The sequence below is a fragment of the Pipistrellus kuhlii genome, unplaced genomic scaffold (genome assembly GCF_014108245.1).
Source record: "Pipistrellus kuhlii isolate mPipKuh1 unplaced genomic scaffold, mPipKuh1.p scaffold_m20_p_10, whole genome shotgun sequence".
Classification (NCBI taxonomy): domain Eukaryota; kingdom Metazoa; phylum Chordata; class Mammalia; order Chiroptera; family Vespertilionidae; genus Pipistrellus; species Pipistrellus kuhlii.
The window spans coordinates 39,137,025-39,163,605 of NW_023425405.1; the positions used below are offsets into that span (position 1 = coordinate 39,137,025).

At 36.0% G+C, this 26,581-nt stretch overlaps 1 protein-coding gene across 15 annotated transcripts in view; it reads right to left on the bottom strand.

The window, feature by feature from the left end:
• Positions 1-26,581, bottom strand: part of AKAP9 (A-kinase anchoring protein 9) — a 114,700-nt gene that overhangs the window by 13,382 nt on the left and 74,737 nt on the right. For 9 of the 15 annotated variants that reach the window (XR_006740979.1, XM_045578447.1, XM_045578445.1 and 6 more), the window contains 17 exons: positions 26,163-26,375; positions 24,906-24,944; positions 23,286-23,518; positions 22,258-22,377; positions 18,631-18,807; positions 17,849-17,953; positions 12,678-12,830; positions 12,158-12,337; positions 10,509-11,582; positions 8,988-9,125; positions 7,296-7,784; positions 6,790-6,853; positions 6,575-6,696; positions 5,848-6,039; positions 5,426-5,596; positions 2,411-2,555; positions 272-491 (listed from right to left, as the gene is read on the bottom strand). Coding sequence is in view for 14 of the 15 variants with exons in the window: in XM_045578447.1 (XP_045434403.1) it covers positions 272-491; positions 2,411-2,555; positions 5,426-5,596; positions 5,848-6,039; positions 6,575-6,696; positions 6,790-6,853; positions 7,296-7,784; positions 8,988-9,125; positions 10,509-11,582; positions 12,158-12,337; positions 12,678-12,830; positions 17,849-17,953; positions 18,631-18,807; positions 22,258-22,377; positions 23,286-23,518; positions 24,906-24,944; positions 26,163-26,375 (3,835 nt within the window). In the remaining variant the exon portion in view is untranslated. The remainder of the gene's footprint in view (positions 1-271; positions 492-2,410; positions 2,556-5,425; positions 5,597-5,847; positions 6,040-6,574; positions 6,697-6,789; positions 6,854-7,295; positions 7,785-8,987; positions 9,126-10,508; positions 11,583-12,157; positions 12,338-12,677; positions 12,831-17,848; positions 17,954-18,630; positions 18,808-22,257; positions 22,378-23,285; positions 23,519-24,905; positions 24,945-26,162; positions 26,376-26,581) is intronic. The other 6 variants (XM_036429460.2, XM_036429456.2, XM_036429467.2 and 3 more) reach the window with 4 other exon arrangements.

The window sequence follows — 26,581 nt, forward strand, 5'->3', positions numbered from 1 at the left end:
AAAATAAAGGCAAAAATTATACTTTATATAAAAAAAATCTCAAATAGAATGGAAGCCACAGTAGAGAATATGCCAATACATAATCATGAGTTTATTACTCATAAATATTTGGAGTTTTCCTTTCCACTGAGTTATTCTGTTAACAAAATTTCATGGTATTTAAACATAGTGTGTGTATAATGTTATGTTTTTGTAAGATCTGTGCAATGCCTGTGACAAAATAGTTCCACTTTCTTCACACAACACAGATTTATAAGGAAGCCTGACTCACCGGAATGCCTCCAGTTCCTTCAGGTGCTTATGCTGTGCCTTAAGGGTTGTTTCCAGTTCCAGCGTAGTCTGTGCAAGTTCGCTCTTCAGCTCAGCAACCACCATTTTCTCAGAGCTCAGCTGCTCCTGCAGCTCGGCAGCCCTGTCTTTCGCACTGCTGAGCTCCACCTGCATCTCCAGCATCTGAGACTGCTTCTGCTGGATGTTATGTTCCAGGAGTTCTATATGGAAAATTGTTAACATTTAAAATATGGTCTAGCAACTCATATCTGGTTTGTAAATATTTTGTTAAAAACTGATTTGTAATCTAGGCAATTATTATAAAGCAAATGAAAAGATTACAGTCCCAAAAGTTTGATTGCCACACAAAGTACTTACAGGAATTACTCAGTAACTACGACTACAACGTCAGCCGTCCTTGCAGATAGTCCCTAGGAACTTTACTAGAGAAGTGGGAAGTCCAAACTCCAATTTGAATCATTTTTTTTTTTAAAACTAACCAAACCCTTGCTATATGTCTGTTACAATGAAAACAAACTGAACTATTTAAATCCCTTGGTATAATAAACAAATAAGTTTCAAAATATGCATCAGGATCCAATTTTTGTGGAAAATGTGATTTTATATACATATACACTTTGAAAAGGTCTGAAGAAATATTTACCTGGATATTAACAGTCATTATTTTAAGATTAGGAAATTCTATAGGTCATTTTTACTTTCCTCTTTTATTTCTCTATTCTACCATAAAAATATTTTTAACTTAAAACATTTATTACAGCTCATCACTTCATATTAAAATTCCTATTACTGATATTAAGAGACAGAAATAACTTGAATTTAGAAAATAGTCATGTTAATTCAGGCTTTTAAAACTATTTCTTAGAGAGGCTCAGGATCTACATATATAAATATATATGTATGTAAAATATAGCTCAATGGTGTTCTATTTAACTTAAGTAAAATAATACTAATCAATTCTCTAAAAATAATCTTCAATTAATTTTATGTCTTAATATAAAGGATATATTTAATTTGTGATCTTATTATACCAATTTTCTCTGAAATATTTATAATCTTTGGCTTTTCAATGACAGATATGACTACTATAGGCCCAGTGCACAAAATTCAGAGAGGGTGCAGGCTGGGCTGGGGTCTCCTCAGCCCAGCCTGCACCCTCTCTAATCCAGGATTCCTCGGGGGATGTCCGACTGTTGGTTTAGACCCAATGCCAGGGATAGGGCCTAAATTATCAGTTGGACATCCCTCTCACAATCTTGGAGCGCTGGCTCCTAATTGCTCACCAGCCTGCCTGCCTGGTTGCCCCTAACTGCTCCCTGCTGCCGGCCTGATTGCCCTTCACTGCCTCTGTGTGCTGGCCTGGTCGCCTCTAACTGCCCCCCCTGCCATCTTGGTCACTCCTAACTGCCCCCTGCTGCTGGCTAGGTTGCCCCCAACTGTCCCCCCCCCCCAACCGGCCTTGTTGCCCCTAACTGGCCCCCCCAACGAGCCGTCACCTCTTATTGCCCCCCGCTACTGGCCTGGTTGTCCCACGTAGCCTGCTGTTCAGTCATTTGGTCGTCCCTCACTAAAGAACCCCCCCCCCCCCCAGCCTGGTCATAGGCAGCCATCTTGTGAGGGGATGAGGATTAATTTGCATATTACCTCATTATATACTAGAGGCCCAGTGCATGAAATTCATGCACGGGGGCGGGGGGGGCGGGTGTTGTGTATTTACAGAGTGATAAAGTTCAAAAGCAAAAAAAGCTAAACTTATATGGTTTAGGAAGATATAAATAGGTAGTAAAACAAAAACAAAAAATCAGGATAAGGTTACCTCTAAGTTACTAGATGAGTGTGAGTTTGGGAAAGGGGTTTCTGGTATACTTGACATGGGTGATGTTTCCACAGATACTCATTTAATTTGTTATACTATATGAGCAGATATATATGCATTTAAAACCAACTGTATAATCCTCTAATTCCTAGGGTAATTAATGTAGATTATCTCTCTGATATGAGAATGAGAACAAAATGTGAAGAAGAAAACATGTGTTTTAATTCCCTGAATAAGAAGGAGGGAGACAACGGGAAGTATTTTCACCTGTGTGTCATCATATGAGTATGTCACACAGCATACCTTGGCTTGGTTGATCATTCTCTTTTTCTCTTTTCAGAGTCATTTTTATACCATTCAACTGAGCATGCAGTGCCTGAATTTCAGATAACAAACTTCTCCTATCTGCTTTCTGGAGGCATTCCACAGCTGCTTGATATTCAACACCCTGCAACAATGCCAAATGAAAAATCAAGTGAAGGGAGTTATAAAGACAATAAAATTAACAACCAGGAATTCTGAAGAATGAATGAATGGAACACACATGCTAGGATTTACTTCTGGCTATTAATCTTTACATTTATTTTGAAATTCTTCGACACACAAGAAAACACGGGGTATCTATATATAAAATCCTAATATGCAAATAGTTGAGTTGCAGGACAACTGAACAAATGGTCGCTATGACGTGCGCTAACCACCAGAGGGTGGGCGTGGAACATGGTGAACACTGGCAGCAGGCGGCAGAGCATGGAACATGGTGGGTCGTGACAGGATGGTGGAACAGGTGAGTGGGGGCACCAGACCAAGGTGGGGCACCGTTCACTGTCATCGGGGCAAGCTTCTGATGGTTACTGAAAATTCTTTGCTCCTGTCCCACCCGGTGCTCACACCCCCTGCTAGCACCCAGTGCCAGCCTCAAACACCCCTGAGGGCTTCTCCACCTCCCCCTGCTCCTGAGGGGAGATCAGGGCAGCAGCTGCCATTTATAGCCGCTGCTGGTGCCAGCCCCAATTGCTCCGCATCATCAGCAAGTGTGAGCGGGGCCAACGCCATTAGCGCATGGGAGTGGTGGTAGCAGGAGACAGGGAACTGGGGGCTGCAGTGGGAGGGGTCAGGTGGGGGCACGGAGGATGGGCTGAGACCCGCTCAGTGCCCATCACAGCCTCACTACCCACAGTTACTTTCTAGGTGCATGAATTCATGCACTGGGCCCCTACTCTATAATAATAAAAGCATAATATGCTAATTAGACCAGGCAGCCAAACAACCTTTTGGACATCTTTCTGATGTCTTTCCAGAAAGCCCCGCAAGGCAAGCCACCGCAGCTGTGAGGGCCAAGCTCTTGCATGAATTTCGTGCATCAGGCCACTAGTACTACAATAAACAACCATGTATATAGCCTAAGAAATAGCTCCTATACAATTAAAGCCCCTCTGTACAACTCCCTGAATATATCCTTCTCTGTACCACCTGGTCAAAAATAATAAATCGTAAGTTTTGTTATTTTCATACTCTTTGCAATTATGTTACATACACACAGCTAAACAATATACAATACTGTTTTGCATGTTTTAAAGCTTTATATAACTGGCATCATATTGTATTTATCTTGGTGTAATTTGCCTTTTTCACTTAATATGTTGGTAAACCAATGGGTTGACACAAGTAGCCCTATTTCACACTCATTTCGATATTATATATAGTATTCCATAGTGTGAATAATATTATACATTTTATCTGAGCATCTTTTTATATATTTATTAGATACTCTTTGTCTTCAATAAGAACATATATTTATCCAGTTGTCCATTTACCCATTGGTTGCTTTAACATCACCAGATAATTGACCTGCTTTTTTGTGATATCTTTGTCTGGTTTTGGAATCAGAGCAATCTGGCCTCACAGAATGGGTTAGGAGATGTTTTCTGCTCTTTTTTATTTGGACGAGTTTGAGTATTTCACTAGCTTCTTTTTATTTATTACAGTTGAGCCTCATTATTTAAGGACTATGTATTTATGAATATGCCTATTCTCTAAAATGTATTTGTCACCCCAAAATCAATACTTACGGTGCTTTTTAGTCATTTGCAAACACACAATGGCAAAAAAATTTAATTGCGAGGCTTGTGTGGCTCAGTGGCTGAGCATTGACCTATGAACCAAGAGGTCACAATTTGATTTCTGGTCAGGGCACATGGCTGGGTTGTGGGCTTGATCCCCATTGTGGGGCATGTAGGAGGCAGCCAATCAATGATTCTTTCTTATCACTGATATTTATATCTCCCTTTCCCTCTCCCTTCCTATCTGAAATCAATAAAAATAAATTTTCAAAATTTTAATGGCCAGATGTGCATATTCCTAGCTGAAGTCAAACAAGATCTTGTGCCTTATTTCATCCCTTACACTCTAAACTAAAGTGTCCTTTTTGCCACCCATTTAGTGCTGTTTTATGCACTTTTGTGCTTTTTATTGGTGATACTGCTGTTTAAAATGGTCCCTCAGCACAGTGATGAAGTTATCTAGTGTTCCTAAGCACAAGAAAGCTGCAGTTTATGAAGAAAACATATGTTAAGCTTCATTTAGGCATGAGTTATAGTGTTGATGACCATGGGTTCAATGTTATTGAATCATTGATATATCGTAAATATAGTGTCTTTATACAGAAACCCACATAAAACAAGGTATATATTAATTGGTTGACAAAAATGTCATGAGCGCCGAAACCGGTTGGCTCGGTGGTAGAGCGTCGGTCTGCGGACTGAAAGGTCCCAGGTTCGATTCCAGTCAGGGGTATGTACATTGGTTGCGGGCACATCCCCATTAGGGGGTGTGCAAGAGGCAGCTGGTCGATGTTTCTCTCTCATTGACGTTTCTAGCTATCTCTCTCCCTTCCTCTATGTAAAAAATCAATAAAATATATTTTTTTAAAAATGTCATGATTAGGGACTCACAGGAACTGACCCTTCTATTTCCCCTGGTAGCAATGGCTCAGTATTCATAGCAAATTCACAGATTCTAACCACAGCCAGTAGTAATAACTGACTGTTCATATCCCTTCTAATCTCTTTAGGCTATTTTGTTGCTCATTTTCTAACTTACCAAGCAGGATGATTAGCTCATTAATTTTTAATCTTGCTCATTTTCAAACATAAGATAAAAACACTTTAGGTAGTAATTTTTCTTCTAAATATTCTTTAGTGTCTCCTGCTAAAATTTTAACTTTCTGACTTATTGTAAAATTAATCAATCATTCATTTTTTTACTATTAAAAAGAATTCCTTCCTTTAAGCTTTATGTCAAGTTTCATTCTGATACCTGTTCCTGTATTCTCTGTTCCAAACAGTTCAATAATCCAGCTGCATCTCTAGTGCCGAGAGCTGCCAGTTCGGTCTGAAATGCGGCAAGTAAAACACTTCGTTCCTTTAAGAAAGCTTGCTGCAGGGCAAGCAGAAGTTCACCTCGCCAGTCTGAGAAGTTTTCATGAGACTGAGTAAAAAAAATAAAAGTTAGCTCCAAATAAGCATGTTTAAAAATGCTATTTATCTACTAACCAAAATAAATATTAGAAGCCTGAAGCATGTCAATTTATTTGCAAGTATGTGACTTGGAACATTTACAATAATAATACATAATAATTTACGTGAAAATACATCACAAACAACAATTTAATTCATAAAGCACCTTAAGATAGCTAAAAAGCATATAAAACTATTGAGATGCATAATACTCCTGAGTACCTCGGCTTCTCTTTGCACTTGCATTTTGGTAATTAAGTCCTTAAGAGATGAGATTGTACTGATGTACGCTCTCCTCTCTTCTAGCCAGAATTCCGAAACTTGCTGAACAGAATGGTCCTCTCCATCACTGTAGGGAGATTCGGTGAGAGAAAGCACCTGCATGCCCTCATTGTGAACAGCTCTCAGTAATCCCTACAAACCAAAACCCAAAAGCCAGAATTATGACAACTTCTTCAAAGACTGCAAATTCAGACAGTGAAATTTTAAGCATATTTATATATTTATATATATGTTAGATTTATTTAGAAAAGCCACTGCAAATAGGAAGCACCATTCTACCACCTTCCTATGGTGAGGAAAGCTGTAAGATGGCCTAAGACTTTATTCCTTCTACTTATCTAATGTGCTCTTTTGGATTCAATAGCCGCTAATTTGATCAAAAGAAATATGTAGAAGATAAATTCTAGTCCTTGAGACCACTTTAATAATCTTGGCAAATGTCAATTTCAGTAACAAAAATTTTCAAAAAAAAAAAATCTTGATACAAATATACATTTTATTATCTGTAAAATATCGAATAAAATTAAGTAGATTCCCCAAGGTTCCTTCTAGTTGTGAAATTCTCTCTCCATAGAGGATTTTACTATATAACTTTGAATAGATTATTATGTTCAATATAGAAACCACACTGGCTTAGTTTTACTAAAAGATATATGTCTTTTAGTACCTTTATTTTCTTTGGAAATGAATCTGTTGAACTTTCGCTTTCTTCTCTTTGGCCTTCTGATGTCAAGTCAAATCCCTGACTTTGTGCAAGATAAATTCCTTGGCCCCAGTCTGATCCAGAATCTAAAATAAAGAAAACAACAATTGACTATTAAAAAGAAACAAGTACTTTTTAAACAAGCACTATGCAAATTTCCAGAAATTTATATAACTTACCACTAGAACATATTTCTCTAGTCTGGTAACCATCAGGATGTGTTAATTCAGGAACTGAGGATCCCTAATTGGAGAAAAAAAAAAAAAAAAACCCACATAACTTTCTTTGCTTTAATAAAAATAAGGCTCAATGAATAGTTTTGTTTTTTCTAAGCTGTAAAAAAGTAAAAACACAACAAAAAACAGCCCTCGATTAAGTTTGTTGCACTTTTCAAATAAACAAAACTATCTATGGCTTACAACAAGGCTTTACATTTTTTTTCTTCATGGAAATTAGCATAATAAGAAACATTCATGAGTTAAGGAGCATTAACACCAGGTTTCAAATCTGCACAGGGACTTTGTGGAAAGTTAGTATCTGACTCTACACAATTGAAAGACTTAAAATTGTAAGTTTATCATAAGGAAGAGATTATCCTAAATTTCTTTTTCTCTGAAAACCACAGCATTAAAAAACAAAACAAAACACAGAATGATGAAGAACAGGTAGTATGAAAACCAAATACCTCTTTAGCTTTCAGACACTGTATCACTGCCTTCAAGGTACCACATTCCTCTGTCAGTAACTGAATAGCAACATAGTGTTCCCTCTTTAAAGTTTCAGTTTCTGAAATATGTCTGGATTCCATATCCAAAATTTCAGCAGCATGTAGCTCTTGCATTTGCTCAATTTTTTCAGTAAACTGAGTGATTATTTCAGTAACTTCTTCTGATGAACATTCTCTTTGTAAATCAATTTGGATTCCTGCATTTCTAACACGGACTTGTGGAGTCTGGTTGCTGCTGTTTACCCTGAGAGTCCTGTCTGTCTGGGATGCGGTGCTTGTACCCTCTTTAATAAGCAGTGGCTCTAATATGCAGATATTTCTGTTTTCTTGTTCCTCAGTCTCATCTTCTTTTTCTAAGAAGTAGGATAATTTCTCTTTTGTCTCTGTGAGTTGATCCCTGACTTGGCTTAAATCTTTCTGGAGAAATGCCATATTCGTTTCTTTTACCTAAAAACATAATGAATAGAACCATAGAACATTTAGTATAAAATACTAAACGTAGAATTTAGGATAGAGAGGAGGGTATAATTCAGGCTAATATTTTCATTATATATTCATTTTCCTCAGAATAAATTTTTTTTTTTCAGAAACATTCACAGTCTCCATATATATTCCTATATACATGGTCACAGATTACCACAGAAAGTGAAAATGCTTTTTATCAGCCTCTACTTTTAGTTCTCATGTGATATACCGTGTTTCCCCAAAAATAAGACATCCTCTGAAAATAAAACCTACTTACAGGTTTCCTTCTGAGTGAAATATAAGGCATCCCCCCGAAAATAAGGCTCCCTAGGCTAAACATGAAAGATTTGGTCCACTGATTCTGAAAGAAATAGAGTCACAAGAAATTCACCAGGAAATTCAGGAATTGGATTGTTTTTTTTTGTTTGTTTTTTTTTTAAATATACAGTATTTTATTGATTTTTTACAGAGAGGAAGGAAGAGAGATATAGAGCTAGAAACTTCGATGAGAGAGAAACATCGACCAGCTGCCTCTTGCAGACCCTCCACCGGGGATGTGCCTGCAACCAACATACATGCCCCTGACCGGAATCGAACCTGGGACCTTTCAGTCCGCAGACCGACGCTCTATCCACTGAGCCAAACCGGTTTTGGCAGGAATTGGATTGTTATGATGATGTTCCAGAAGATGATGACCTGATTGTCATTTGAATAAATGAGTAAATTCTTGATACTGTAGGATTCAGTTGTCTGGTTTGTGTTGACAACTACCGTACTACCATACCGTATACAGGTAATAAATTTCCTTTATTTTCATTTAACAATAAATGTGTACTGTATTCTTCTTCATGGAAAAATTAAGACCTAGCGCATCGCAAAAATTAACATAAGACACTGTCTTATTTTCGAGGAAACGGGGTAGTTTGCTTTAACATCTATCTTTCTCCTCCTTCGTTAATAGAATGGAGGTTAAAAAGCATCTTTCTTAACAAAGATTCCAAGGAAAATGAAGCAAGAATATGCCAGCAATGAAGTTTATAATAACTTTTCATCAAATTCACAAAGCTTTTATTTTTTTATAGTTTTCAGTTATGGATCTGTGTTTGTTTTCATAGAAGAGAATATACCTTGAAATATAATTAAGATAAGAAGAAATAAGTGAATTAGCTATGTTAATTATTTTACCAAAAGCTCTTGTTGAAGTTTTTCTGCCTTTTCTTTATAATTGGCCAGTTCTTCTTTAGTAGCTGCTGACTCAGCTCTAAGAGCCTCCAGTTGACTAAATAATCCACTTTCTTTATTCGTATGAATTAGCTCAGTTGTCTGTATGGTAGTGGAAAAACATAAAACACAGTTTCAAAAAATATAGCCAAGTTGAAGGTACATATACAAGGCACATATATTATACATTAATTTTTATTGATTTCAGAGAGGAAGGGAGAGAGAGAGAGAGAGAAATATCAATGATGAGAGATAATCATTGTTTGACTGCCTCCTGCATGCCCCCTGCTGGGGATCAAGCCTGCAACCCAGGCATGTGCCCTTGACCGGAATCAAACCCAGGACCCTTCAGTCTGCAGGCTGATGCTCTGTCCACTGAGCCAAACGAAGTAGAGTGGCACATATATAGTCTAATGAAGCTTTTTCAGGACTACCTATCAGATAAAAAGAGTTGAAATGATCCACGTTCTTTCAACAAATAGGGAAACTTTATTAGTACCACAATTTTGTATTCTTGAGACAGTAAGAAAAGAATGCTTCCAGGAATGACAGGTAAATACTCTCATCAGTATATAGCCTAAAAATTTGTAAGTTATTATTTAAAATATTTTGGGTACCATTAAAAAAACTTGCATATTTATATCACTTTCCTCAAAAGATACTAGGTGTTACTAACGTAGTTCTTATAAGTTTTATATACATGCAAAGCAGCATTACTATTTTAATATTACTTATAGTAATTTATAGTTCCATGAAGCTAGGAAGAAAAACCCTAGTAAGTGGAAAGAATTATTATCCTTTACAAAATAAATTATACATTTATAAAATTCTGATTTAGCAGTTAATCTCCTGGTATTCATATTTACTATTCAAAATAAAAAAAAAATATATCAAGTGAGAATTTGGAATTTAAAAGTCCTTTTACATCAGTCCTATGTTAAGAAATAACTGTGATTTCAGATCTTTATGTAAGCAGATGAACAGGGTGAAATACAAATTGTTCATAGGAAAGAATAAAATTTATTATCAGATATAAAAAATCTATAAAAGCTAAAGATTTGTTACTCATATTTTAGTTTGGTAGAACACTAGAATATTTTGATAATTCCCATTACCTAAAAGGGATGTTCATATACATGCATGTTAAAGGGAAAAGGAAAAAACCCCAAACAAGTTCCAGAGGACATTTGCTAAACTTAACATTTCTAAGTTTTTCCTTACTACTGTATTTAATGACGATGCTAGTGAAATAAATATTGTGACTTGAAGACCACAATGATGGATACAAAATATGGTTTGCATAATTTATTCTAGTACTAATATGCATAGAATAGTTTTTAAAAAATAAAAACTTGATACCTATGAATTGCTAGATGTAAAGAACACTATCTTTAATTTAATAAATTAGCAATCAGCTTAAGGAACAAAGGAAAAGAGAGTTTCTTAGTTTGTATTAAAATAAAAAAAAATTAAATGCAAACTAACCTTGGGAACTTCAAAATCTCCCTGAGAGCTTCTTTTCCTTTCTTTGCCTTCCTGATTTTTCTCACTGTCCTCCAACAGCTTCTGTAGTTCTAGTAGCTTCTTTTCTTTTTCCATCGCATTTTTCTCTGCGATTTCTACCTGCTCTTTTCCTAAAACCAAACTAGTCTGCATTTCAACCACCTGGCTTTCTAATTCTGATATTCTTAGGGTTAATGCTGATACATTTGACTCCATCTCGTTTTCTGCTCGCTGATTTAAAGTCTGTGTATTTGTTCTTTCGGGCCCTGATGAACTTTCTTGTCTCCTCGGACAGAGTTCTGCATACTCCTTTACTGCGTCAAGTTGGGCCTGACTCACGACAGCAGCAGCAACTTTTTCCTCAAGCGCAGTCTGCAGGCCTACCATCTTCTTTCGGAGCATTTCTGTTTCAGCCTGGCCTTGCTCTTGCATATCCTTTATTTGGTTGTAACACTGGCTAAGTTCTAAGTTCTTTGCACTCACAGTGCTCTCAAGTTGTAGCACCTTTGTTTCCAAACTGTTTATGGAAATTCTGCTGTTTTCTTCAAAAGATCTGAGGTAAGTCTGACTTTCTGGCTGTTGAAGAGCATCCTCAGTAAGGACTTCTACTTCAGGTTCCTTTATCCTCAGATCTTCCATAGCCATGTTAACACTTTTCTCTGGAGTACTTTGGATTTTTTCCAGGTTTCCCCGTTCTCTCTTTAAGCTGAATAATTCTTGTGTTAGCTGGTTCATTTTGAAATTGGTTTCTTTAAGTTCATTTTTCATAAAGGCCATTTCTTCATTAGTGGTTTCTACTTGCTGCTCCAAAGCCAGTTTCTCAGCTATCACCATCTCCAACTGATGTTGTAGACTATCTGCTTCTTCTGGAAGAGAATTAACACGCACCGATGTCTTCTCTTCAATATTTGCCAATTCCTGTTGAAGTTTTTCAATCACTTCATTAAGCTGCTCGATTTCTTCATCTCTGGTTTTCTTCACACGTTCTTGATCACTTACCAAACATTCTATTTGGGTTTCAAGATCCCTTATCAATTCATTTTTTTCTATAATAATCTGTTAGTTAATGAAAAAAAGTAACATACATAATAAAAATGCATTTATATTTTGAGAATTCTATTTTATTTTAGGGCAGGGTATTTAAGTATTGATCACACAAAGTAATATACTTCTTGGACACACTAAATTAATTTTAATATAGATCAACAGACCCCATCATATCAAAGGACCTAATTTAGACTTTCATTCAGAAAGTTCTGTTAAATATAGAGATTTACACTTTTAGTAGCTAATTTTCTATGAGTAAAATAGTCAATATCAATACATTTAATTGAAAAAAGGAAATACTGAAATGAAAACAATCTATAGCAGATATCACTCAAATGTCATGATCTTATTTAACTAATACTAAACAATAGCAGACTCCTTGTAAAACATGAAAAATCTTTGACAATATTAGGAGGGGATAAAAAATATACACAGCTTGTTAAATTAAAATTTATGGGTAAAGAGAATTAAGGTTTATTTATTTTGATATTCAAAGAGAAACTGGGGAAAAAATTACCATTTTGTTTCTTTTAAAATTCTAGCTAAATTAATTTCAGGTAATAATCTATCTTAAATTAGTGTACCTTGTTATCCGTTGTAATTTTAAGTTGATGCTGAAGTTTTGTAATTTGCTCATTCAATCGGTCAATTTCTACCTCTTTTTCCTGCATTATTTGAGCAAATTTCCCAAATATCACATGTTGGTCCTGAGTAGAGGTAGCATCAGATTCCTTTACAGCAAATCCCAGCTTCTCCATTTCATCCTAGGGACAAAAATAACCTTCCCAGTTGGACAAATCATTATATGTGATTTCTAAACTTTAAATGAACTTTTACAAAAGATATAGTGCACAAAATATACAAATCAAAGAGTCAGAGATAGCATAGGTATTGTAAATCAATAATTCTTAAAATATTTTGATAACAAGTATACATTTTTTTTCATTATGAGGAATTTAAATGTTCTTATTGGCTTAAAAATAAGTTCCATGCAAATCCATTTGCAGTGAATGTTCCCCTATTAGCAAATGCTTAATATACTAGTAAACCCTTGCATAAAACAAAAACTATAATTATTTAGCAAAGCTTTTCTTAACTAATTACCTTAAATAATTTGTTTTCTTGTTCAAGTTCTTGTAGGCGGGTAGTAGCTTCCTTTTTCTGTATTTCTAATTGCATATGTAGTTGCTGAACTTCTTCATTCTTATTTTCCAGTTCTTCTCTAAACTGTTCTAACTGTTCTTCTAAGTTTGTGATCTTAGATACCAAAATTATCAAAAAAAGAGAAAAAACTGTTTATACAAATACTTATCAAGAGAGATGAAGAATGCTGTATTAGCTATATAAAGTTTGTGTTTTTAAAAAATTATTTTTATTGATTTTAAGAGAGAGATCGATCTGCTGTCTCAAGTACTCTCACCGACCGGGAATTGAACCCTCAGTCTATGTATGTGCCTTGACCAGTAAATGAACCTGTCACCTTTTGATGTACAGGATGATGTTCCAACTAAATAAGCCACCTTGCCAGCACTGTGAGAATAAAGGAAAGATGCTTCTCTAAGTCAGATTTAACTGTGTGGTTTCTAGACCTTTTAAAACGTAACACCCTTAAATCATCCTGCCCAAAGCAAAGACTGAGACCTTCAGAAGAAGGATAGAGGAGCTATTTCTACCTAAAATACTCCGAGATAAAGCGGAACAGGATCATGGGAGAAGAGGAAAGGTCTACATTTAAAATTTTGTCTTATGTTAAATTTAGTTTTTATCAAAAGGTTGAAGAAAGTAGAATTAAATCAGTTATTTTTGCCAGCAGGTGAGAATAGCTCAATTTAGTCCATATGAATACCCAACAAAAGATCTGGTTACCATGCGTCTTGTTTAAGGGGAAGGAAGCAGAGGTGGAGGTCAGAAATAAGAAACTTTAACAGTTATTAATATTATCTTAACAGAAAACTAGAGAGCTCCTACATGTAGGACAATATAAATTTTGCTCATTTCTGAGGATAAATCCCATTAATGACAAAGCAATTAAATTGCTCTTTGATGATTAGATAGTGATGGAAACTAATGATCAATATTAGAAGCTCCTATTGTTATATTTTAAAAATTGGGTTTGGTTGAGGACAAGAATAGGCATTTAGCTCACTGCTTTGTAGCTACTTATAAATATTTAATGAATGAATTTGCAAATGGGTATATATCTGATGATCAAATTGCAGCATTAAAAACAACCTAAGATGCAGGAGCAGCATCTAATGGCAGCTGGCAGTCTATAAATCATTTATCACCTCAGAAGTTCAAAGGGAGTATATACTGATTACATAAATACATAATCAGAATTGCATCTTAGCATTGGCAAGGCAAAGACCTTCAAAACCGTTTAGCCTAATATTTTCTTAATAGAAACAGTATTGGCACTAGTCATCATTTGTAGACAATTTACTGTTAGGCATTGTATAAAGTGCTTTATAGGTACTATTTTTAAAAAGCCCTGTAACAAACTTCTGAGGTCTTTGCTAAGATTATCCCCATTTCAGAGATGAGGAAGGAAGTTACTGAGAGAGAAGTTACCTAGTCCTGAGGTCACAAGGCCAGTATGTGGAGGCCAGCGTACAGACCAGGGAAGTTTACCTCTGGAGCCTTACTTTTTTTCCAAGAAGAAAATAGTTTATTTCAGTCTCCACATGCCTTTAGATCCTTAGTTATAGGACTTCTGTTCAGTTAATCTTCAGATGGTTCTAGGGTGATTGTTCTATAATTTAGCTGTAATTTTGATATGGTTATAGGAGGAGGCGAGCACAGCTTTGACCTACTCCACCATCCTGACTGGCTGGAGTTTTACATTCATAACTATCATTTATTCTGCTTCTAATAATTAATGTCTAAAACTTATATTTAAATTATTTTCTATAACCCTGGTATTAAACTCAACAGACACATCTTAAATACATTTACAGTTGTGCATACTATATAATTATCAGGTTTGTTGAAAATTATGATGATTATATCTTCTTCAAAGTTATCTAATACTATTTATACTATCACTATCTTCTACAACTTCTTTTGATGACAAGGTATTATTTCAACACATACATAGATATTTAAGTTCAAAATTGCTGCCCTACATCACATGGTATTTATTTCCTTTTTGATATAACAGATTAAAGTCAATGCTTAGCTCTGTGACCTAAAGCCTTGCTACTCAAAGAGTGGCCCCTGGCGCAGCATTGGCACCGTCTGGGAACATGTCAGATGCAGAGATTCTTGAGCCCCACCCGGACTTGTTGAATCAGAGTTGAATCAGGATCTTCAACAAGATCCTGAGGGGATTCATGTGCACGGTACAGTCTGAGAGGCAGTGGTCTAAAGCATCAGCACTCGTGTTACAGACAAGTGAAACAGGCATCACAATGAAGATTTCAACCCCCAAAAATGACCTCAAAGGAAAGTCTTTCCTTTTATTCAGCCAGACTCCAGTTGCAGTCCCAGGTTGTCTTAATACTGAGTCTATAACAACCCTAAAGCACAAGGATATTATTAAGGTTTAAAAATAGAATGGTAGCTATTTGTTTTAATCTTGTTTACCTTAGCTACCAAAGGATATCTATGTAGTTGCTGAACTTCTATTGGATTACATTAATTTACTCCAGTTGTGTTTTCTTTTTAAGTGATTTTACCTTTTTTTTTTTAATGTGTATGTTTCCTTAGTTAATAGCAGATTCCTTGAAATCCAGTGCTTGTTTTGTTTTTGTTTTTTTTCTTCATTTTTTGTGTTAATCCAGTGCTTGTTTTACAATTGGACAGTGGTGGTCTATATTTAGTAAGAGCTCAATAAATGTTGAATGACAGTCTTTAATACTTATATACCATCAAGGCCAAACATGGCCCACTGCTTTTGCAGTAGAGCATTACAAAGCTCACTGGAGGAATTCTTGCTCAACCACTTACTGTGTGACCATGGGCAAGTTAACCCCCCTCTCTTTTTTTTCTTTACTAAAGTATTACATATATGTCCTTATCCCCCCATTGCTCCATTACCCGCCCCCTCCCCCACTCATGCCCTTACCCGCCTGGTGTCTGTGTCCATTGCTTAGGCTTATATGCATGCATACAAGTCCTTTGGTTGATCTCTCCCCTTACCTTCACTCTCCCCTACCTTTCCTCTAGGTTTGAGAAGCATGGATCAGACCATCAAAGTTAACTTGTCTTAAGACTCAGGTAAAATAGAGATGAAAATAGAGCCTATCCTCAGGGAGACACTAGGGTTAGTAACATAGGACATTTGAAATACTTACACTTTCTAGCACAGACCTAAACGAAGTTAACTATTATTATTTACTAGAGGCCCAATGCCCAGATTCATGCGCTGGTGGGGAGGCGAGGCCTGCAGGGAATGGCTCGCAGGGGGAGCGCCACTCATCCCAGTCAGCCAAGCAGCTCTCCTCACTGTGGGAGCACACTGACTACCTGGAGGAAGCTCCTGTGTTGAGTGTCTACCTCTGGTGGCCAGTGCGCATCATAGCAACTGGTTGACCGGTCATTCCGCCAGTTGGTCACTGGGCTTTTATATATATATATATAGAGTATTGCCCTCTGTAAGCTAGATTTCATTATCTTGAAAGAGAGCTAAAACCTATTCAAGTAATATTATTCCTAAAGAAATTCTAATTCTCTATTTTCCCCCCCTTCTCTTATCATACTGAAACTCCTATCATTTAAAGTTTTCTTCTCTTTTAACTTTCCTGTCTTTCAGCCTTCAGTTACAGCTCAGGCATTCTGACACTGTATTTGTCACTGTTATTAAAAACTAGCAGACCAGGGCCAGCTGTCAGGTTAGTTCTTGCCCTGGCCTATTTTGTTCAGTGGATAGAGTGTTGGCTTGCGGACTGAAGGGTCCCAGTTCAATTCTGACATAGGCAAATGCTTGGGTTGTGGGCTCAGTCCCCAGTGGTGGGGCATGTGGGAGGCAGCCGATCAATGTTCTCTCATCATTGATGTTTCTATCTCTCCCTCTCCCTTCCTCTCTGAAATAAATTTTAAAAAAAGTTACCTCATTAAGGTAACAAGAGACACATTTATTACAAAAAAAGCCCACAAAGAAAAAACACAACCTTTTAGATAATCATTAATATTATGTATCAATGAAAAAACAATCCTGCTCATAGAAATGATTATTTCTATTAGTCATTTATATAGATGGCCTTTTTTCAACTCTAAACTATACATTCTCTGAGCTGTAGTTTAACTGATGTCTAAATCATTCTTATATTTTTCAAAGCACTTATTTACATTTTTATACTGTTTAAGTTCAATAAATATCTGTTAAAATATATTAAAATGTCCTGAGAAAACTATGTGGAGATAAAATATGTAATTTAAAAAAATTTAAATATTTTAAATGATATAATATAGCTAGACAATGTAGAGTACAATATATTTTAGAAAAACTAACAGTAGACAAAGGTTTAAATAAATTATAATTTAATTAGGAATTGGGAATTACTACTATTTTAAAAGTGGATTTTTTTGGGGGGGGGAAGAGGCAAGTAGAAAAATGTAACTTTATATAATTATTTTATTACTAATCTTTTGTTTTAAGAATATGTTTAGTATATTCTAAAACAGCACTATACTTTCCCAGGTCAATACAACTTAAAGGAAAAAACCCACAGCAAAGTAACAATAATGTAAAGCCCATGGTAAGGTCAGCAGAAAAGAAAGATACTGCCTTTGCCTTAACACTACTCATTAACTCTCTACTCTCATCTTCCATCAATGTATATCTAACCAAATTGTCCTCCTTTTTTGTCCTTTAAACTTCTTGCTGCATCAAACCCTTTACACTTACTGTCCCCTCTATAGGAATACTCTTCCTTCCTCACACCAGTGATCTGTTTAAATGTTTATGGTCTTCAAGGTCAATAGGCAATGAGCTAAGAAACAGTCTAAATTTTGGTGTTAGACCATAAATTCCACTCTGTTCGAATGATATTTTCAGGGGACTTGTTCATAATAATTCAAAGCACAACTGTCATTAAAAATAAACTCTTGCCCTGCTGGTGTGGCCCAATGGTTGAGCATCAACCTATGAATCAGGAGGTCAAAGTTCAATTCCCAGTAAGGGTACATGCCTGGGTTGTGGGGTCGATCCCCATTGTGGGGCAGCTGAGCAACGATTCTCTCTCATCACTGATGCTTCGATCTCTTTCCCCCTTTCCCTTCTTCTCTGAAATCAATAAAAACATATTAAAAAAAATAATAAGTAAACTCTTTACCTCTTTTTCCTTTCTGTCTATGGCGTCTCTCTCAGCTTGCAACTGTACTTCTAGGGACAATTCTGCTTTAGCTTCTACAGCTCCAAATTGTTTTCGGTCCTCTACCTTTAAATATATAAGAATTTTCTCAAATTTTCAGACATTAAATCTTGATTATCCTTTTTAATTGGAAAAGTAGCAATTCTATTTCTCCCAATTACAAGTAGATAATCTACATTAGTGAATAATAAAAAGTTACAAATATTCAGTCTTGAATGCATTTTATACAACCTCTTACAGAAATGTTTGACGCTCTTAAAATTCATCCCTCAGATAAAATAAAGTCTGTCCCTCATCTACTCCTCCCAAGCTTCCTTATCCTGCTCTTGTGGTTTTTTGTATTTTTTTTCCATTCATTTTTGTTTTTTTGCAGTATAATGAGAATAGATTTCATTACTTTCTAGTCTGGGGTAGAGCATCAGTCTAAACAGATGTCCATAGTTTGTTCACTTGGCTATTATTTTAGAATCACAACCTATTGATGGTTAAAGGGGTATAATGAATTCTTCTGGTTTAACTAATCTTCTTTTCTCAGGACTAAGGCATGCAAGTAACATTTGGAAATAAAAATAAATAGAAATGGTTATAATGTCAATGAAGACATAAAGATATAGAATATACTTTATGCAATAACATCAAAAACTCAATAGCAACTTTTTACTTAAAAGAACTGATGTTCATGTAATTGGGAGTAGCCTGCATTAAAATATTTGATAAAAATCAACACAAAGAAAATGTCCCACCTTTTGGAAAGGGTCTGTACTAACGAGTAAGGCTTGCTCCAGTTCTCTTACTCTAAACTCCAGTTTCTCAATTTCTTCATTCCGTTCTTGAATGTCCCTCTGAAGCTGCTCTTTAGAGAGCAAAAGCTCACTGCACTTGTCTGTTTTTTCTTTCAGATGATTTGTTAACTGTTCAACCTGAAAATATGTTATACACAAAAACTGTAAATTCAAAAAATTTCAGCAAGTTAATAGAATATCTATCCCCATTTCAGAAAGTATTTTTGGCTCTACCTGGTTTGGCTCAGTGGGTAGAGTGAAGAGTCCCACGTTCCATTCTGGTCAAGGGCATATGCTCTGGTTGGGGACTCGATCCCCAGTGTGGGGGAGGGGGAGGTGCAGGAGGCAGCCAATCAATGATTCTCTCTCATCGTTGCTGTTTCTATATCTCTTTTTCTCTCCCTTCTTCTCTGATATCAATAAAAAAAATATTTTTTGAAAGTATTTTTGAATGCTATGCTTATTATTATTTTTTTAATCCTCACCTGAGGATATTTCACCCCCATTATTTTTAGAGAGAATGTAAGGAAGAAAAGAGGAGGGGGGGGGGGAGAGAGAGAGAGAGAGAGAGAGAGAGAGAGGGAAATTTTTTCAATGATTGGTTGCCTCCCACATGTGCCCTGACAAGGGGGCCAGGGATCAAACCTGCAACCAACTGACCTACCTGGCCAGGGCTATACTATAAAACTTTTTAGAAATAAAATTTATTTTGAGCCCTGCCAGGTAGCTCAGTTGGTTGGAGTGTCATCCAGATACACCAAGGTTGTGGGTTTAATCTCTGGTTGGGGTACATGGAAGAATTAACTAATGAATGCAGTGGAACAACAAATCGATGTTTCTTTCCCTATCTCTCCCCATCCCCCTCTAAAAAAGAAATTTTTTTAAAAACTATTTTCAGAAATAATAGTTAAATTTAAGTGTTCATTGTGTACCAGGACAATACTTCTATCTGATGGGTTCTATTGCAATCTCTATTTTAGAAAGTGACTTTAGCCATTGTCACACACCTATTAAAGGGCAGAGACATGATTTGAACTGAAATGATCTAAAACTAAGCATAATGTTTTTTATAACCATGATAAGCCACCTTTACAATTTATATAATGAATCTTCCCTCATTCATGTAGCATACATTTGATAAATATGAAGTTCTGGTTATGTGTTCATATTAGGAGAAAATGGACAGTTGGGGTGATAAAGCAGAAGCAAGAGAGTAGTAAAGAGGCTACCAAAATCATCTAAGCAAGAAATAACAACAGCTAAGATTTAAGGAGCTGAATGAAAGGGAAAAGAATAAGAAAATGCAGTGAAACCTGACTCACTAACAGATAAGGAGGGCTGAGAAAATGTGTGGAATTAAGAATGCATTCTAGGTCTTAACAATGAGGAAGGTGGAGATGGTATAAAATTTACTGAAATAAAGAAACATGTTTTATTCTTATCCTTCTTGGTTGGGGATAGTCATGCATCAAAGCTCTCTTTTGAGCATATTAATTTTGAGACATCTAAGAGGAAATGTAGACTGGGCAACTGATCATTCAAATCTAGGACTCAACTGAGATGTTAGGGCTAGAGGTACAAATGTGGAGTCATCTATAAATATATATAAAAGCCAAAGTGACCAGCTGACCAGCCAATTGGCCGGTAGCTATGACACATACTGACCACCAGGGGGCAGACGCTCAATGCAGGAGCGGAAACCATAGATATGAAAATATGAAACAGACTGATGAACCTCAGAAGGAGAGGGCAGGGCAGGAAGAGATTAGCCAAAGATCTTATATGCATTCTAGAGGCCCGATGCCAGTGGGGTCTGGTCTGTGGGGATTAGGCCGAAATCAGCGTGGTGCCCGGATTTGTGCACCAGTGGGTCCCTCAGCTTGGCCTGTGGGGATCAGGCTGAAACCAATTCTCCGACACCCCCAAGGGGTCCCAGGCCAGGCCGAGGCACTCCCCCAGTGTACAAATCTGTGCACCGGGCCTCTAGTTTATATATAACTGCCTTAGAAAAGAATATAAATAGGAAAGAAAATGGGGCTCAAGACTAAGATTTAGGGTACTCCATCATTATTTTGGGTCAAAAAAAACAAAGACAAGAGAAAGAGACCTATGAAGTGAGTGTGTCACAGAAGCTCAAGAGAAGGAAGTGTTTCAGGAGGAAGGTTGTATGAGTGCCTCCACATGGTAGGGGTGTCGAACTCAATCAGAGAAGGGGCCAAAATCTATAATCCAGCCTAAATCGCGGGCCGAATAGTTTACTGAACAGTCATAAACTGTCATTGTGATGGAAACGCAGCGGAGTGCAGTGATGACAGTGCGGTGCGGGCCACATTGCAAGTGGGACGGATTTGGCCCGTGGGCCTTGTGTTTGACACATGTGGATAGAGAAATGGTTACTGGACATAGCCATGAGGCTGTGGGTAACCTTTATAGAACAGTTTCCACCTAGTAGAGCAGGGCTGGGGAATGTCTGGCCAGAGGGCTGTGCAGGCTCACGAAATCATTTGATCTGGTCCTACCAAGGCATTAGGGGTGAGTTAATTAAATGTTTGACCAAATGTAGTAGGCTAATTTTTAAGTTGACAATTTTGTATGGCCCACAAATGATGTTATAAATATCCAAATGGCCTGTGGCAGAAAAAAGATCCCCCACCCCTGAAGTAGAGGATAATAAACTCCATTGAGACAGAGAGGTTAGACACTTTATTGGAGTGGATTGAGAAGAGAATGAGATGGGAAAGTAAAGAGTGAATGAATATAGACAACTCTTTTGATCAGTTTTTTTGGGCATGCGGAATAAAAAATAAGTAGAAAAGTTTATTTCACTGGACAATACTAGAAGATAAATATAAGTAGTAATGATTCCAAATGTCAATGCACACAGTTTTAATCCTCATATAAAGATAATTTTTCCATTGCTTTTCAGAAAGGAGCGGGGGTGGGGGGGTGGGGAAGAGAGAGAGAAGCATTGATGTGAGAGAGACATATCCACTGGTTGCCTCCTGCATGTGCCTCAACTGAAGATGGGGAGAGAACCCATAACCCAGGTTCATGCCCTTGAATAGGAATCGAACCCACAACCCTTTGGTGTGTGGGCCAATGCTCTAAACACACCAGCCAGGACTCAATACACATAATTTTTATTTATTTATTTATTTATTTATTTATTTATTTATTTATGTATTTATTTTTAAATATATTTTATTGATTTTGTACAGAGAGGAAAGGAGTGAGATAGAGAGCTAGAAACATCGATGACAGAGAAACATCGATGACAGAGAAACATCGACCAGCTGCCTCTTGCATACCCCCCACCGGGGATGTGCCCGCAACCAATGTACATGCCCTTGACTGGAATCGAACCCGGGACACCTTTCAGTCCGGGACCGACGCTCTACCACTGAGCCAAACCGGTTTCGGCAATACACATAATTTTTAGGGTTTTAAGAACTTTTTCATGTCAAAGTAATATTTACTTTGAAGATTTACGTACAACAGAAAGAATTCCTTTTAAGTTTTTTAAAATATGCACCTTATTTTAAAATATATAAATTATTTTAAGGTAGACAATATCAGTAAAGTTCTTACCTCTCTGGTTTGATGTTCACTGATAGGCTGGAATCGAGGCACAACCTTAAGTTGCTGTTCTAATTTCTGTATTTCTTGTTGGAATACATCTCTCTCATGTTCTCTATCAATGGCTTGCTCCTGAATTTTAATAACAATAATTGAAGAAACAGTATTTATTACAGTTATTATTTTCCTCACATACCCTTTGGTTATAGGTACAGTTTTGTTTGAAGAAAACAACTGATGACCAAAGAATACTCCAAAAGATAACATTTTTGTGTGGTATGGAGCCTACATGGGCTCTTCAACAAAAATTAAGCACTTAAATATTATTTGAAGCACATTTTTCTTTTTAATTTGAGTAATGTTAAATACAAAATAAAATAAAGATTATTCTCCTTAAAATGAATTTCCTTTTTTGGAACAAAGGATGTATTCCACTGTTAACTTAATTATTAAACAAAATAAATAGAAGAAATTGTTTAGTAAATCAACTTATTTCATCCTAATCTAGGTTTTACACTTAAAATCATATAATGTGTAAGAATCTGATTCTCTGATATGTGAAGTGAACTTCAGGCTTAAATGAAATCACAAAGAAAAAAGTTCATGCGAAATTAGAGATGTGAGATTTTTTTAAAAAGAGATCAATGACAACTGTTCCAGTCCCTTGTCTCCAAGGGAACACTGTTACCAGTATGTATATCTTTTGTGGGTGTGACAATAGCGGACAATTGGCTTTTAGGATGACCCTCTCCTGCTTTGGCAGTTGGTTAAAGGAAAGACTAGGACAAGCTTCTTAACTATGACTGTGGAAAGGCAGGGCTTCTTTATAATTTGCCTGTATTGCTTTTAATTCTGATTGCTGATTCTAACAATTATTAGAATTTTTAATTGGAAGAGTAGCTTTTAATTTATTGGTAAAGACACATATAGAAGAAAATATGGAATTCATGAGTCTCTTCATAATTTAAAATTCACAACCTAGAATAGCAGCAGGTAGCATTCCACTGAGAAAAATCAACATTTAAGTTGAAGGTACTTACATCTAAAAATTTTCTTGTTTTTTCCAACTGCTTTTCCAGTGCTTGGTTCTGTTGTCTTAAATCCATTAGTTCAGCATTTTTTTCTTGTTCCAGCTCTACAAACCTACTGACTTGTTCCTCAACATCCATTTCCAGAGCTTTCACTTGTTTTTGAAGGTCATCACATACTTTTTCAGCTTGACATTGTACTTCTAATTTTTCCTTCATTAGTTTTTCTGTCTCCTGTAATAATTCTGTTTATAAATGCAAAAATATACTACATTAAATCACAGTGGCATTGTAATAGTGAAATCACATGACTATGTTTAAATTTTACCTTCAGGACATAAAGATCAGTTTTATTTCAAATACATGTAGAAAAAGAAAATATTCCTATGAAAATATCAAATAACATTCCTATATTAGCAAGCAAGTAGTATCAATAAAATTATACAGAATTAACAAAAAGAATGTCCTGTCTTTGAAAACAGTATTTTTTGTGAAAGCAGCACAGCAAATGACACCCCCCCCCAAAAAAAAATCCACTTATACTACGAGGAAAAGGACAAAGTCTAATTACACTCGAGTATGGAAATAACTCACCTCAGGCAAAAATCAATTCATTCTAAAACCATAAAGTCACTTCTTTATGCATACACAATACACATGAAGATCAAATACTGCAAATCTTTAACCAAGGCAAGTAAAAGTTAAAGAAAAAAAAATACAACTGCAATCAGAATTTTGTGTTAGTCTTAATCCTTATTAGATCCATATTCCTGAGTGAGTCTTGCACACTCATATATTTGTATATCAAGGGAAAACTGGTAAGTAGGAAAGGCAGTGTGGTGTAGTGCTTACAGTTCTGCCACTTAGCTCCCATGCTGACACTTAACATGATGCCCTTCGTTTTTCTTACATATAAACTAGGAACAGTAAGAGTACTGATCTCTAAGAGTTATTGTGGGACCAAATGAGTTAATACATGTGAAGAATAGTGCCCAGGGTATGGTGGGCACTATATAACTGTTAGCTATTATTAATATTAATCATACAATAATAAAGTATATTTAGCCAAGTAAAACAATTCTCTAATGAAGAAAATGGAAGAAACAAAACCCTAGAGTCTTTATACCAACTGGTCTGCCAACACACTACTCAGGACTAGGAATCTAGAAAACAGCTTGCCTTTCAAAACAATACTGATTTAGATGTTAATATAAAAGTAAATCAACCAGAAAGTCTCTTTATGAAATTCACTGATTCTGTTGATGCCATCATCTTATATACTTCTTGATTTAGAAATAGCATTTTGAAAAGCCATAGGCTGTAAGAGTTTAATATATTTGTTAAAGAAAAAATGTTTAACAAACCAACATTTAAAAAAAAATCAAATGGTCTTAAGTTCTGTGGAAAAACAGATATAATAAGATGATGGTCACTGTGAATCTTAGCTGTTAATTTCAAATATAAAAATATATATTTTTATTGTAAGAAAAGGTTTTGTTAAAGAGAAAAATTAGTATGAAACACAACAGCAAAATTAGAGATATGCTAGTGGGTTGAAAGTCCAAGTGTCACCCAATTTTTGGAGTTGTAAGTTTAACACCAAAGATTGGCCATGCAATTGTGTAAACACACCTGATCCAGGTGCTGCATCGACTGCAGCATCTACTAGTCCTATGAGAATAGAAAAAAACAAAACAAAACAAAAAAAAAACACACACAGAAAATATAATTTACATGGCTTCTATTTTCTAAAATAGGATAATATATATACACACAAAGAATCAAAAGTAAAAGGTGAAACCATTGAATATTAATGGTAACATTTTGAGGAATGTCAGTGTTTCTTAACTTTAGATATATGAGCCATATACTTTCCATATTAAACATTCCAACTCTAGCCTTGGCTGCTGTTACTAAATGGTAGAGCACTGACCTGTGTACCAAAAGGTCTCTGGTTCGATTCCCAGTCAAGGGCATGCACCTGGGTTGCAGGTTTGATCCCTGGCCCCACCTGGGGGGTGCATGGAAGGCAACCAATTGATATGTCTCTCTCATGTTGATGTTCCTTCCTTCCTCCCTCCCTCCCGCCTTCCCTGCCTCTCAAAAAATTATGAAAAAAATATTCTTGGGTGAAGATTAACAACAACAACAACAAATCCAATCCTAAATCTGTGTTGAACAAACTTGAGCAACCAAAAATAAATTACATATATTACAAAAATGTATGTTGTATTTCTCAACTAGTAAAACTACACACAATTCCAACAGCTTGTGAAATATTAAAGTGAGAAGTTATGATAAAAAGGATTTAAACTTCCATTGTTACAAAGACTGACATTTATGTTTTTACTGTTAAACAGACTTTATTTCAAGATGTTACCTACTTTCTCACTGAAGAAAAGATTAAAATTCATATATTCTTTGAACTACTACTTAGATTAAACTAGATGTCAGTCTGCTTTTAAAGCCACTGACCTTTTCAAGCTATTCTCTTGTAGGCCAAAATCCATCCCTACCTGCTCAATTCTAGTACCAGATCAGTGCTCTTCATTACTTATTCCAAGTACAAATTTTTGCTGCCTTTCTGCTATTAAAGGAACTAAATCTTACTGAATTTAAAAAATATCCTGTCTCATCATGTGCAGCTTTCTCTTGAAGCAGAGGTTTAAAGAAAAATGAATTATCTTCTCCTGTTAAAACTTCCAAAGGAAAAATAAAATAAAATTCTGATCCCACATATTTGGCTAGTAAGACATTTACCAATAAGATAGATTTTCTTATAATTTTTTCTTATCTCTATATAAAGTATGTGAATAATGGCACTGAAAGGGGGGAAAAGCCACCTTGAACTTTAAAGGAATGTTTCATACAAAGTCTAAGAATACATACGCTGTTCGACTGGGCCTGCTTCTGCTTTCATTGCCTCCTTCTGTCTGCACAGCAATTCTCTTTCTTCTTGGATCTGCAGTTGCTCTGCTTCCAATTCTTGTAACCTGCTACTTGCACATAACAACTCCTGCTCCAGGCCATCTATGATATCCGCTTTTTCCTGAATTTGCCTTTCATAAAGGGTTTTTTCCTCTGCATAACCATCAATGACACCTATAAGATAAAATTATTTTAAATTGTACTGGTAGGTTTTATATAAATAAAAGATGTGTGCTGCTAGCAAAATTAAAGCAAGCTATTAACAGGGTTTTTTAAAATATATATATTTTTTATTGATTTTTTTACAGAGAGGGAGAGAGAGGGATAGAGATTTAGAAACATCAATGAGAGAGAACCAGCTGCCTCTTGCACACCCCCTA